Below are 14,769 nucleotides of genomic sequence, written 5' to 3' on the forward strand. Positions count from 1 at the left end.
CAAGCAGCTCAACCGTCACATTGGTCAGTTCTTCGTCGACCGATGGACCGTGATCGATATTTTGCTCCTCCGGATGTCGAGAATATCTGAACATCTTTGGTGAAGTGAGATGAGTTGCTGCGTTTGAGAATCTGCACTTCGACGAGAACGAGTCACACTTGGTCGTTTTATGTACGGGTTTCGTGATTTGTCAATTGCACGTTTGTTCTATTGTGAATCGTGAGAGCGCATCGGAAAACGGACGAGATCATAATGATCGGTCTCTGCTCATCCGTGACCGTCGTTGTTTTGTAATCCTGATGGCGCGTCACGTGTTTCCGGTGGCAAACACGAGTGCGTGTGAGGTGCGTGAGTGACGTCAGAGACGTGTCAAAGGTGCGCCTGTAACAGAGGACGTCAACGGACGGATAAATATTCAATTGATTGCATTTGAATCGCGCAATCACGTTTCTCTGCACTCGCCATGCTGATACTACCGGACATAAAACTGCAGGTAATTAATGAGTATTGCTTCTTTTTCCTTTCGAAAATTCAAAGAAATCAAATTTCTCCGCAATTAACGATTGTCGAGAAAGTCCCGCGATACTCCCTCGGATCGATTATCATTCCCTCCGTAATGTCGAGGAAGCATTGAAATTATCCTATTGCACGAGCGACTCCACGATGCCTGTCAAACGTTTTTGCGTAACTTCCTCGATGTCTTCTGCGGCAGTTTTAGTATGATCGACGATGAAAAGGCGTGACAAGATTTTATTAAACACTAAAAAAAGTACCGCGTTTATATGGACTATATACTATTACAGGCTCACGGTAAGAGCTTGGAATTTTTTTAGCTGTCATTCGGACGTTGTCTAGTCTGATGTACCCAATTATAGGCACATAATTTATGATTTTATCTTTGGATCTTCAGGAGGAAGTGACTTTTGTTGTAAATCAAAGCAAACGATGCGTGTTTACTGACACTTAAGTAAATGATACCTTAGTAATTTCATCCTGTTCTGCTGTGCGTGTTGAATGCATGTGGCTTTATTGCCACATTTACGGACGCAGTCTTTCCTACATCGCCTACAATTTTGCAATATTACATTTTGCAGCCAAAGAAGACATTCGATGACGAAATTAAGCACGTTGGTATATCTGTTTTCAGCTATGCAAGTGAAGCAGTTTATTTTAATATGAGCTGTTATATTCAGTTCGAAGTTTCTCAATCCTGGTTCGTTATGTAATTTTAATGATTACCTCAATGTTATTATATATACGCGCTCGCATTATTTCGCAACTGAAATATACTCTAATACTACAGCCACATGCTATATAATATGTTAAAACCATGAACAGTCAACAATTTTTCTCCTAAATGCCAGTGTTGCCACTCTGAATTAGTGATTGAATGTGTATAGAAAGTTTTGAGAGGACAAGTGGCTTTCATCTATCGAACTGAATAACATTTTTTAAAGGGTCGTAACATCCGATCAAGCGAACGGATTGACTCGCCATTTTCAAGTTGCTCAATCTGCGTTTTAAGTCATACATAAAATGGTCAAGTGAGTCTATTTTCTTTCCGAGAGGAACAATGTTAAATAACAATTTTAATAAACAAGTGGAAATTAGCATATGTGTTTCTGGATCTGTTTCGCCGGTGTGACGAGTTATTCAAAAAAATAATTCACCGTGATGAATCGATTGCTGCTAAGGAGTTTTGAATTTTGAAACGCGTTTTGCACCGGCCGGAGGTTCGTGGAATCCTCTATCACTGCAGAAAACAGGTACCTACTTACTTAATTAACACAATCCATCGAGATTTCCTGCGGAAGATACGGGCAATGATTATACATACGTACGATGTAACGAGGTGAGGATAACGATTATTAGTTCGCAGAAAATGTGAAATTATAAATGTAACAGTTTGTTGGGACTGTGGAAATCACGTGAAACTCGATGATCTAAAGTTTGAAAATATATAGCAAGTTATTGCATCTACATCGCATGCATGATTATATCAACAATCGTAGACGTAAGTACGTTACGCCTACGGTGAATTATTGGAGCTGAGAAGGTATGTAGGTAGCGTAGAGTTTTTGTAAAAGATTTGCATTAATTATCAACGGTTGAAGTACTTGGTATTACATTATACGCGTTACCAACAGGCCAACGTACTCGAATAGCTGCACTCGTGTCCGTTAGTTACTGAATTTAAAAGATCTGTTTCAATCACGTAAGTAAGTGCGTAGCTCTCGTTTTTCCCCTCTATCTTCCTCTCTCATCTTTCTCCTATAAGCACCCAATTACCATACTTTAATTCCAACACCCTTTTCGCTTGCATACGATACGCCAACAAAATCTTCTACGAGGTCTGAGTGTTCTCGAAACATTTCTACGGCATCGTAATTACAGGCATTTCGTTCCTGTATGTATATTGTATTACATATTCAAACTTGCTCACCTCATGGTGGCGTGAATCAGCCATTCTAGTTCAACTGATTTTTCTAAACCAACATTTGATCGCGATCTTCAGACCAGGAGCTTTATATCATTTCGAATTTTGATCATGAATTTTATGTTTTTCAAACCACGCGAAGTTGAAATACAAATGATATTATTAAGACTGTCAGGGTTCGGACGAAATTTTGAAATGCTAGGTTTCTGGTATAAATAACAAGATCATGTCGTGTTCCGCACTTAGCAAGGCGTTTTTGACAAAATGAAAGGACACTCGGTGTCGTGAAATGAATTTTAAACTGTTAATCTAACACGCGTTGCAGATGTTCACTATATCGTTCTCCTTCTTATAACTTTACTTATTATGATTACACTTCCGCTGGCTGTTGCAGGAAGCTAAAGTTGCGTGAAATACGATGCAATGAAACGCAGTGCTGCGTAACTTGTTGGACTTACAATTAATAATAAACTCGGTGTGACTAGGGCGCCGCTGTAAGTCAGCTGCTGTATTCATCTTTAACGATCGTACTTTGTAGACGCTGTATAGGGTTGTTCCAGAGTTGATCTGCTGTTACGCATGTGTGCCATGCGTATTCCCCTGCAGTCAATTTGCATTTCAACACTTGTAAAATTATAAGTATGCATATAAGTCTGTATAATAGCAGCGCTGGCACGAAAGTAGTGACAACATGGAGGACAAAAAAGTCTCGAGCATCTTCTTCGCGTGTCGAAGCTGCACAACTATGCGGAACAAAAAAGAGACATTGAAAATTGCCTCGAATGACGAACAAGTCCCGAGGCGTTCGGACGTTGACTCTCCCTCGTTGAAATCTCGCCTCTCTGGCCGCTTACGCTGCATCATAAACACGTACATACGTGTACAGCCACATATATACATTATACACGTATCATACACGTATCATACATTCAAAGGAGGTGAAATCGGAAATCGACGCAAATTCCGTATTTGAATAATTGAGGAAGTCAGAACTGAAGATTACGGTCCCCACTCTGCAATGTAAATTGCAAACGTAGAATGATGCGGCTTGATTGTTTTTTCCTTTTGATCCCGTTTGTGCCGCAGGTCGCAGCAATACTCATTAGACGCTGGGACTGCAATGCATGCAATGCTTGTGCTCCTGCAGCAGCATCAAACGTCGATCTAGTACCACGTACCTCAAGCGTATAATACAGCAGTATCTTGATCTTCGCGTAATTAGGTCCAAGTCTTCGATGGTAGGCATTGGATCTTCGAGAAGGATTGTTCGATGATGGTCTCCTCGAAAATCCTATCAGAGACGCATGGTTTTAGAATTACTCGTAGATTTCGCGGGAACGTAACAATCGCCGGGGAAGAGAATAAAGTTTCGATCCTTGCGTAACTTCTCGATGAAATTTCCAAGCACGCACAACTTTCATCTCCTCTAGTCAGCCTGGATGGGTAACGTCGCGTTTTACAATTCCGCGGTGCGTATTGTCTGTTGGGGGTTTTTTTTCGGGCACGTTTTCGATTTCACAAATTCCTCGCGGGCAATCGGGCCGAGACGACGATACGCTCCAATGACCATCGCTGGCCCCGTCAAACAACGCCAACGTTAAGTTAAACTGCGCATCTTTCAACTCTAACGTGCAATTTGTTGGCGTAATCTTTGTCCGGCTAATCCACCGTCGCGTCGCCGCCGTTCAATCTTGCCGCAGCCTTCAGGGGAGTCTTGTAACCGAAAGCGGCAATTCACGGACGTAAAACGCAGGTATCTGTCAGCATATATGTGTACAACGCACGGGATCCAAATACGAATTTAATATCCTTTATATATGCCCGTCGTTATTTTATCCTCGTCATAAATAATTCAAAAGATTATAAATACCCCGGTTATTACAGTGTCCTCGAAACTTTCAACTTTTCGTAAAAATTCTTTACGCTCCTTCTGCAGCTGATGCAGAGCTTTTATGGTATTCATATATCTATGTGTGTAAATTGCTACAACATCTTAACTATGTATATGCGGTATAATAATCTCAGACTGTTCGACAGATTTATGGTTAAGTAAACGAGAAGGTTGAGATTTAGAAATTGGACAATTATTCGATAACTTTTAGGAATTTAATTGTGAACCGTTAACGAGATTGTTTAAATGAATTTTCCAAAGTTGGGACAATGCGGATTATTCTACAAGTTGGTATCAAAAATCGAGACGTTACAATTAGGAAAATGATAGTTTTTCTCCATATAATCAAAAAAAAAAGAAGTCAAATTTTCAGGACACAATGAAAATATGATAGCATCTATATTCTCACCATTTTTGGAATTTCACATATACCAATCTCAAATCGTTCGCGAGTTTCACGGGACCATGTAACGTATCAATAATTCGGGTTCACAGAAGCAAGCTGGCCCTTCTAGATCAAGATCAATGGACGCAATATCCGTTTCCGAAGTTGTCTATAACCGAACTGAAATGATCCGTTGCCCTTCCAATGCTCAGCAATTTGAAATTCTATCACACTGCGGAGCTATGAGACGAACTGCACGCAATAGAAACTTAATCACGGTGCTCGTTGGAAGATTGGTACGTGCCTACATGTCCGCAGTCCGCAGTCCGCAGTCCGCAGTCTCCTGAGATTTCGCGAGACTTGCTGACATCTGATACAACCGTGTTTCTCTGGCTCCAATTAAGCGCACATGCAGGGATAGGACTTCGATCGAAGGGTGCAGATTCGCACGCGTCAATCTTTGTGCACGCATGCGTCCCGCTAGTTTGTACAAATCTTCTCTTGTAGTCACAGTCTCTGCCCGCGTGCACACTGTGCACCTATGCATTACCCACAGGCACTTCTCCTATGATCAAGACACCGTGCCTACCTGCGATATCACGTGTCACTCGTTTTCTCTTCCGCAGCCCCGAAGGTACCTATATATTCGAATGAGGAACCGCTCTTGGAGAGTTGCATTCACTTCATTTGTGTATTGCAATATACTCTCCTAGTCATAACATCACTCTATAGGTAACATCATCGCTGTAAAGATACGATAAATCAAAGTCTGGATCCGACGTAGAAGATGGTGAATATTGGCTCCAATAAACCTGTATAAACCCAAGGGTGAAATAAGTCTTCATATTGTCATCTTGGCTTATTAAAGTTTCTGAACACACAACTCTTTGCATATGATTGCGAAACAACCTGCGAATATACATTCGTTTCGTCAGGAAGTAATTGACGGGTTCGTTTTCACTCGCAAATTTCAATCTTTCACACGCAAGGCCGTTTCGGAGACGTGGAAGTCACTTTGGCAAGGTGCAGTCAACGCTATACGGAAACGTTCGGAGTGATTCGAACGATGACCTAGTGCCGACGACGATAGTAGCCCGTCGAGTCCTTGCTGTTGCAGAGGAGGCCTCGATCTCTTCGCGTCTTCTCCGCCGTGGCCGCATTCCACCAGAGTCGAGTCGACTGCCCAACGCCGGAGGCAGGCGTGGTAACCTGCGTATGCGGCGAAATATTGGGACCGAAAAGGCGGGAAAATGAATTTAATTTTTTTTTATCTTTACATAGAAAAACTGCATTAATTGTGATTAAATCCAACAGCAAACCCGTCATATTATGTATAGATGTATATATATATATGTAAAATTCTTTTTTCGGTGTGACATGATTAAGCGGCCAAGCGTTGAGGACACGACTGATACCTCCTATCTCTCGAGTCGCTTCAAGGACGAGATGACCTTGCACTGCTTTCCAATCTTAATTAGTTGCAACCTCTGCGCGTGACGAGCCGTGTTGGTGCGAGTATTGGTTGTAAAAGTGACAGTCGCGATTATAGAACGAGTATGCAAGTTATTAATTCAAGTGTGGTACTTTCTTTATCTTTCTTTTCAAATAGTCAATCATTTCTTTAAAAAAAATATTCCACAGTTCAGTTATGATGCAGTTTAATTTTTCAATATCATTAAATCAAAGCAATTAATGACGGTTTTAAGACTAGACGGAGTCTGACGGCGTGACTTGCTTAACGGTGTGGAAAAATCCCTATATGCATGACACCGCTCATTCGTTGCTTGCGAACTTGCGTATATATACATGTATTCCAATCCGTTCCGCTTCAGATAAATACTCATTCTGTTTATATTTATTATGCAATCCAGTTGGATATTAAAATTGTCCAAGATTTAATTAACGTTGGAATGTTTTAGAGTCGAGTAATTTTTTTTTCGTTGATCAAAATGTTTCATTTTCGAACACTGCTATTATCCTTAGCATACGAATGCTCGCGTATATGTTACATATATGTGAGGGTGAGACGAATAGTCGGTATAAATTGATTGCCAATTGAATATAAATGTACCAGCTTTGTAAATGAATTCTCCGCGGTACAAGAGAACTAATAATTCTTCGTCTTTGCATAAATTTCAATGCCCGGTTGCTTAGAATTTAGTTATTTATTTTTCATTTTTTCAATGTCTAGACGAGGGATTTGGATGAGTATACAATGACTTGGAGTGACAAAAATGTGTCTGTTCGGCGTATGTTTTTGGTATCGTCGTTCGTCGTCGTCGTTGTTGTTGCCGTATTGGAACAGCTTTGCAAAGGTATATAAAAGATTGTTAAAAATAAATATAAGAAAAATTACTGCTGCAAACGATTTAAGGCGTTATTTTTTTCAGATGACCGCCCGCGCTGTGGTTTTATTCCATTGTTATGACCGTGTATATTATACATATATATATATATGCAGGTACCTGTATCAAAGGTAGACACAAAATATGCCTCAAGTTCTTATACTCATAAATAATAAATAAACTCGTGCAATTTGCAGTAATTATCTTCCCCCGTTACGCGCACCTAATTGGATTCTATTTTTAATTATTATAGGTATACACCATCGCGTAATTGAATACTCCCCGCGGGATCCACGTTGTGATTATATTAAATTAGCATTGTTTGTCAAGCCGCTGCCAAGATAAGCGGTATGCTGCTGTACTGACGATACTGATTATTATCGATCAAACAAGAATCCTGTACGTCGTAAAGAATTTGACGAACAGCCATAACTTTCATTTCACTATGTAATATCTTCAACTTCTCATGCAAATCTCAATGCTTGACTATACTTTTTATTCCTTCCGTTGACGTTCTACAAATTTCAGTCATCAATATTCATTGTCTCGGACATATTCCATTTACTACCTTCCATATCACCATTGATCACAATTTCTAACCTGTTTTTTAGAAATAAAATACGAAAATCCTATAAATTCAGCTTTTCGTCGTTCAGGATTCACGGTGCAAGGATCATTCCCTCGTCCATAAGTCGATCGGACAATTCTAGGCTCCTGGACAAATAAGTAATTCACTCGCTCGACGAGCTCAGGATAAATATGAGCAGCATGTCGGTCACACCCTTGTCCTCTGGTTCCGGAGAAGCTGCGTATGCTCTTCGCCGAAGTTGTGCGTCGACCGGATCAGCCATGAGTGGTAGGGATTCCCGTTACAGCTTCGGCCCCTTCCTCGACTCGGACTTCTGGACCGTAGACTTTGGAATCCCCTCTTTCTCGGGCAGCATCTCATCCTCACACGGTCAGCTGGACCATTCCAGGTCCGGCCATACGCGGATGAAATACCTGAGAGCTTTCAAAGGCTGCGTCCTGCCGCAGAACGTCCCGACGCTCGTGACTTGGGCATGGATTCGTTCGTCGAGTGGATTCAAGGGATTTGCGGCCGCGTGACACGGGTTTACGGATTATAAATACCACCGAGTGTCCGTGTTTTGATTTTTAATTTTTCCTTTTCTAGGGGGGCGGTGAGGGAGGAGGGGGGGGGGAGATTCGAGACGGACATATATTTTTCGGTGCGGATTTTTTGCTCACTTGTTATAATGTGTTTTCTGTCAATCAGAATATGGAGGCACTTGTGTCTAAATTTAATCGTTGAATTCCCAAGGTTTTTGAACTCCCTATGTATAGTAATTTCCACAGACTTATATTAACAAGCTCGTTAGGATACCAGACGTCTTGATCGTTTTTTTCTGATATTTTTCGAAACCGGTATACTTAATGACAGCGTATTTTTCACGCATAGCATTACATGTATATAGTATATACGTTGTTTGACGAATGCTCTCCGAGTTATTCGATATACTAGGAAGGGTGATTACCGTCATGACGGGCCATGAAAAACGTTGATATGTTGAGCAGGCTCGTACGTTTCTCGCCAGGATATGAAATTATGTGATCCGTTTCAACGACTCGATGGGAGGTTGATAAAAAAAAAAAATACCACACAACTGTGAATGATCTGCTCTGCAATGATTGAGTCAGGGGTGAAGAAACTATATCTGTTGAAGAAAGATGCGTTTATACCTAGACGCGTCTGACCCACTGCAACGCAGTTTGACGACGATGTCTGTTGGACATCAGGCATCGAGATCCCCAAGTGACCACGACAAGTGCATACACAGTAAACTGCCTGAATGTATCGCCTATATAGGTATACCTATGTATGTATGCGCGGGTAGAGGTCGAGATATTATAACTAGGTATGCTTATTTGCTCCATCCTCTCTGTCTCTCCTCCTCTCATGATAATTTGCATTGCAAATATGTGAGGATTAGTGTATAGGTGTAGATTTATCTTTCATACATGTGCCCGCACAACAAACAGTGACGTAGAATAAACGGTGTTACACGCAGCGTCTGTTAAACACTGTGGGAGATTCTTATAGCGGTACTACTGCGATTATTTAGCTCTTCATTTACTTGTTTATTTATTTATTTATTTATTTATTTATTTATTCATTCATTTCCGGAGCACGTAGTAGAGCGAGTCGGGTTAGGCTAGTCGTTAATCATACTGTCTTCGATACCCGTAAATTATATGTATACGCAGGCTAGACGAGCTCCTATATACGCACAATATTGCTTCTGCTTCGGATCGGGTATTTAATTGGAAGAGTGAGACATGCCGTGAAATTTTCTCTTCTCTCGTTCACTACACTCTGTCCGTTACATTCCGATTATTGATGATCAGGAATAAAAGAAATACAATGCTTGTACGGATTCTCATCACTAACTGGATGGATTAGAATTCTGACCATCTTGTTAGAGTTTGCTGGATATATCTGAACAAATTGCATCTCTGCAGGTAATATTCATTATGTTCATTATCTTCAAGCTATGTGAACTGGATGTTTTTATTGTAGTCGGAAACGTTTTTTCACGTTGGCAATTCAACATCCTTGAGAATTGACGGTAAACGGATGAAGTCAGTGATCCACGACTTGAAATTATTCAAAAACAAATCCCGTCATTTAAACATGATATAGCGATGATTGAAATTTATTTGTTAATTATACTTGCTATACACGAAGACACGGGCTGTGACTGCATGAAAAATTCGCTTGACTATCTTAAAATTTTGTCATTTTTTTCAAAATCATTCCGAAGAGGGTTGAGCGAAATTTGAATTTTGATGAAAAAAATTTGCGTATCTAATGAATAGTCACGACTTTAACCTGCGTCACATATCTATATAATTGCATAGGTAGCTCGGGTTAAACATGGCTGTTCTTTTGACCTCTACACGCTGTAAAAATCAACTGTGATAATTTTTTATTATCTTATACGTACAGCAGGTGTACAATACCAACTGTTAAAAGACATTAATGAATCATCCGGCTGCAAAACCATTTTGATTATCAGACTCGTGCTGCAATTTGTGTAAAATATCATTATATTTCATATCGAAGCACGCAAGAGTGTTCGGCTATGGCTGCGTGAACACGTTTGCACGTACGTTTAGCCAAATGCATTTCGTCATGTGTGCACGCAGTGAACTCGACATGCGCGCGTGCAAAAGCTAACTGATGTTTATCATTGGAAACAATTAACATTCGACTGATTACACATGAGGCTCACAATGAATTAGGAGTCGGTTTCATTCTGTGGATATTTCAAAACGAGCAGGAATGCGGTACACGGCGAGGAAATCGTGCCGAGAAAAGCGCATCGACACATTTTATACTTGTAGTAGTCACTCCTGAATTTCTCCTCCGATTAGTGCAGTAATGAGTTGCAACTTAGGCGGAAAGAGAATGAGAATGCGAGTATGTTTATTCGTGTGCGACTTTGGATTATAACTCGTGTTGGATAGACGTTAAACCACTCTGAATTAGCTCGTATTGAACACGTTTTTTTCAAACACTTTTAAAGTGTAATGAATGAATGGTAATTTAGAAAATCTCCAAACACGTAATGAGACGTCCAGTTATGGTAATTGGTGATTAATTAAAACGCGAAAATACCGTTTTGCACTTCGTATTGTGTATTATATTGCTAAACGTGTAACGCTGTCACGCCGATTTTAACGTTCGCAAAATATGATAAAACCTTAAGCTTGCATTGAAGTCGACACGTTTGTTTTCGCAACACACCCATGTGGTCGGATGCATGTGTGCTATATCATGCATTGTTAATTAGTCGGTTTATTTCAATTCTCAGGGTTATACCTGAAATCATAGACTTAAATCAAACGTGGCTTAATTGGATCAAAGATTGGCTCTCTAGGTGAGAATATTGCGTTGTGTGAATTACTTATTATTGTGCATTTTTTATTCTCTTCCCCCGGCGAAGCCCGAAGTCGTTTAATATGCTTATTAGAGGATTTAATGAGTCGAGGTTATACCGTTACTTTTTTACCGATGATAAGTCGATTCGTTCTATGTTTGCCTGACGGCTATGTGAGCTGCAGAACAGTTTACGTAACACATTAACCCAAATGTCGATGTTACCGCATAAACGATTTAGAGAAATTAGCGTTGACTTCGTTTCATTTTATGTAAAAATCGTCCTTTGCTAGAAAAAAATTTTTTGTGCAAGTCATTCAAGATTTTATCAGCATTAAAACAAACTATATGCTTGTATACTACAAAATGTTTTATTTTAATTTTGCAACAAATCGTTGAGCATTTATTCTGCGATCTGCGATTAGGAATTTATTGTAGCCGTAGAAAATGATCATTTTTTATTTCTGATTTCATAATATATTGACAGATATATGGAATTACTGAAATTTCATAATTGTTGAACGGTTGGATCCGACTGCGAGAGAGAGAGAGAGAGAGAGAGAGAGAGAGAGACGCTTATGCCGGCGCCAGGTGGAACGGCTGCGTCAATCGCGCTCCTGTTCAGCAACGAATAAACGACCCTGTAGAAATAATTTCTCAGCATCGAAATGTGCGAAGCACGTGTTGAAAAAACTCTAATGTTTTGCAAATATTTTACCATTATGTATAGATATTGGAAAATTATGTAAAATGCAGGTGATCAAAGGAATGATCGTGATAAGAACTGATCGAGCCAGAAACACAAATCTGTCATAAAGTGTGAGGAGTGGGCAGAGTTTGTCGATCGTTTGATCGTTTAATCTTATAATTTGATACAAATTACTTACCACTTCAGTGCCGGAGGGACGGACGTGAGCGCCAACGCGACTAAAAGCGTTTAAATCCTGACGCAATTACGTGGGCAGATGTAAAATGGTTGTACGAGCGAGGCGAGGCAATTCGATTGTTTCGTTCCATATCCGTCCAAATTTCTGACGGATTAAAGTTTTGAAAAATTCAACGCGCAAATAGTCGGTGACATATACGTTTGCATTGAAAATTCTGTTTCATCTTGCATTATCCGTACGTTATCACTGACTGTGGCACCTAACTATAATTACTTTTATGTGGTTCAAATTTCATACGTGTTTACCGATTTCACATATATTCATCGATACTTGGCAAATGTTTAAAAAAAAATCGAACAATCGTTAAAAATTAAAAAATTTTCAACTGCATAGTTTCAAGTCGATGGCTCAATCGAATGCTAATACTACTAGTTATATCATCAAAAGAAACTACGACGCATAATTCATGATGAACAGATGCTAGTATCCAACAGGTCTGATGTAGGTAAGTTGCGACATCTTCTTCCATGTTTCACTCTGAAGTAATATCGTGAACCAAATGTCAATCTCGACCGAATGAAGATGTTTGCTTTCTCTCTTCGGGATCATTGGCGGGAACGAATGGTCAAACATTGGACGTCAGAGAATGGAAAAGCCCTTATCTCGAGTGGCTGTTGAGCTCGCGACGGCCAGTATCGCTTGGCTACTGGTCGATTGTGTCTTCCTCTTTCCTTAAGTCACCTTAAGTCGCATTCGCCTCCTCCGGCGATGTCCGTTGTCCGTTGTCCGTTGTCCGTTGTCCGTTGTCCAGGCGTGCGTCCCTCCTCTGTCGAGGAGGCGTCCCTCTCACTCGAAGGCGCCTGGCCCGGTGGCCATGCCACGGAGTTGCCAGTCGCATCTGTGGTCCACCGCGGGACACGAGTACATAACAGAGTAAGGATCGCGATCACGGAGTGGCCCAAGAGCCATGTGCCACTGACAACCGACTAGTTCGACACCGATCGCCGCCCGGTCACCAGACCGATTATCGTTTATTATATACCGTAAATCTAATTGCAAATTTCCACCTTTAACACCTACCGGTAATTTGTGAATGTGAACTGATCAATTTAAATTATAATCGGCAAATGGGACCTAAATATAGCTATTCTTCATCCGTGGCTCAACTTTTACAGATTGTACGAGTGGCGCTGGTGTTAATATATCAAGCAAAGCAGACATTGGCGTTATTAATCTTCATAGATCAAGTTTTTTGTGTGTCTAGTGTATACGGAATACAGTGTGGTTGTTAGATCTAATTAAATCGCCCGAGATTTTAAACGATGTTGAAGTTGATCATGTGAAAATTATAATGCTCACTCTTTTAATCTTGCCGATTAGAAGAACCTCAAGCCTAATTACCGATTGGACTGCATGGCGATATTAATAGTTCTTCGAATTGGGGAATTTTTGTGTATTTTTTATCGTAAGTTACCATGCATCGAGATTGGCTATTACGATCGTTGTTAATGTCAACGACAAGTCCGCGGTTCTTGCTTCTTCGGCACTTTCGACTACTATTCTGCTCGATGGACTCGAATAGCTTTCGGTTATATTTCAATCGAGAGACTTAGGTTATACAACGATTATAATCATCGTTCGAAGCGTCGACTCGATTGTCGTTCCGAATTCAATAATCTATTCACCGAACACTCTGTGTCCGTTTTGACAAGAGTACCGTTCGTCTCGCATTGCAGCAAACTTGCCTAGGCTTTTCAGATAACTCGTCTGTATAGGATAATCGAATTACGCTCAATTCTGAAATCCTTATTCATCTGCAGCACTTTTGTCCGCTTCCCGGTCCGTTTGTTGGCTGTCGAGGCCAGTAGACGCGCCGTTTCCTCAATTCGATTCTACAGTTAGTTCAGTGCAGTAATTTCTTGACAGATGAATCGCTATCGTTTTTCAAGTCAAGCTGACGTCGAATTCCTTAATTTCATCAGAGCGCAGACTTCGAATTGGATGAGTGTTCACTTTTCAACTAGTATTACTGCATACTTACACTGCATAGACGGGCATCTGCAGTCGCTGGCAAGTTCTTTTCACGGAGATAAAACCGTGAGAAGCAATGCGATAAAACTTGTACAACCCTCGCCGCATTTCAACTGATCAATTATCACCAGTCATATATATTAGAAAGTTATCATTGTTGTCAAAAGTGTCACGGAAATGATTAAAAACCCTTACATAAACGGGCTCTTGTGTTGAAAATAATTGCCCGTTACTCTGTAATGATCGAGCAGAAACAGCTGCCGTTACGTCAAACAGCGCCAATGACCGATTATAAAATCATATTACCGTATAGGTATAGAAAACTTTCACGGCATCTATGCGTATCCGCATGTGTGATTGAACGTACACGTATGTGTGTGTAAGTGTTGTGGGCAATGTCCGATTTTATTGTTTATGATACATCGATCGCGATCTTCTTGCGAAGTTACATTATTCACTGGTTCTGAACCCCTGTGTATCACCGGAACACCCAACCTTCTAGCCTCTGTTCTGGTCCATTGTAATAACAGATTCCGCATATCCATTGTTACTCTACAGCTTCCTAGTATTTCTATAACGAGTATAGATTTCGATCGTCCGGTAGGATAATCGTATAAACAACTACCGTATTGTAGTTCACGGATTATTGTCCGAATGCACAAAAACCGAGGTTCGGTTTCCTGTGGGTAGAAAGCGTGGCTATGCGCGGAGGCCATCTGCTAAAACGTTTACAAATGCTTACAAATACGCGCCTCTTCTGGACCTGCGAAATAATTGCCTATTGCTCAATATAATAACAAGCGATGCTATTATAATGTATTACCAACGCCTGTATCTTTACGGTCTCAAAAGT

At 40.5% G+C, this 14,769-nt stretch overlaps 1 protein-coding gene across 2 annotated transcripts in view; it reads left to right on the forward strand.

Moving 5' to 3' along the window:
* Positions 1-14,769, forward strand: part of LOC124407580 (rhophilin-2) — a 49,151-nt gene that overhangs the window by 8,652 nt on the left and 25,730 nt on the right. The window contains exon 1 of one of the 2 annotated variants that reach the window (XM_046883858.1): positions 390-493. The exons of the other annotated variant lie outside the window; for it this stretch is intronic. Within the exon in view, the coding sequence (XP_046739814.1) occupies positions 464-493 (30 nt within the window). The 5' untranslated portion in view covers positions 390-463. Of the gene's footprint in view, positions 1-389; positions 494-14,769 lie in introns of those variants that run through there. 2 annotated transcript variants of the gene reach the window in all.

Source organism: Diprion similis, chromosome 6 (genome assembly GCF_021155765.1).
Source record: "Diprion similis isolate iyDipSimi1 chromosome 6, iyDipSimi1.1, whole genome shotgun sequence".
Taxonomy (NCBI): domain Eukaryota; kingdom Metazoa; phylum Arthropoda; class Insecta; order Hymenoptera; family Diprionidae; genus Diprion; species Diprion similis.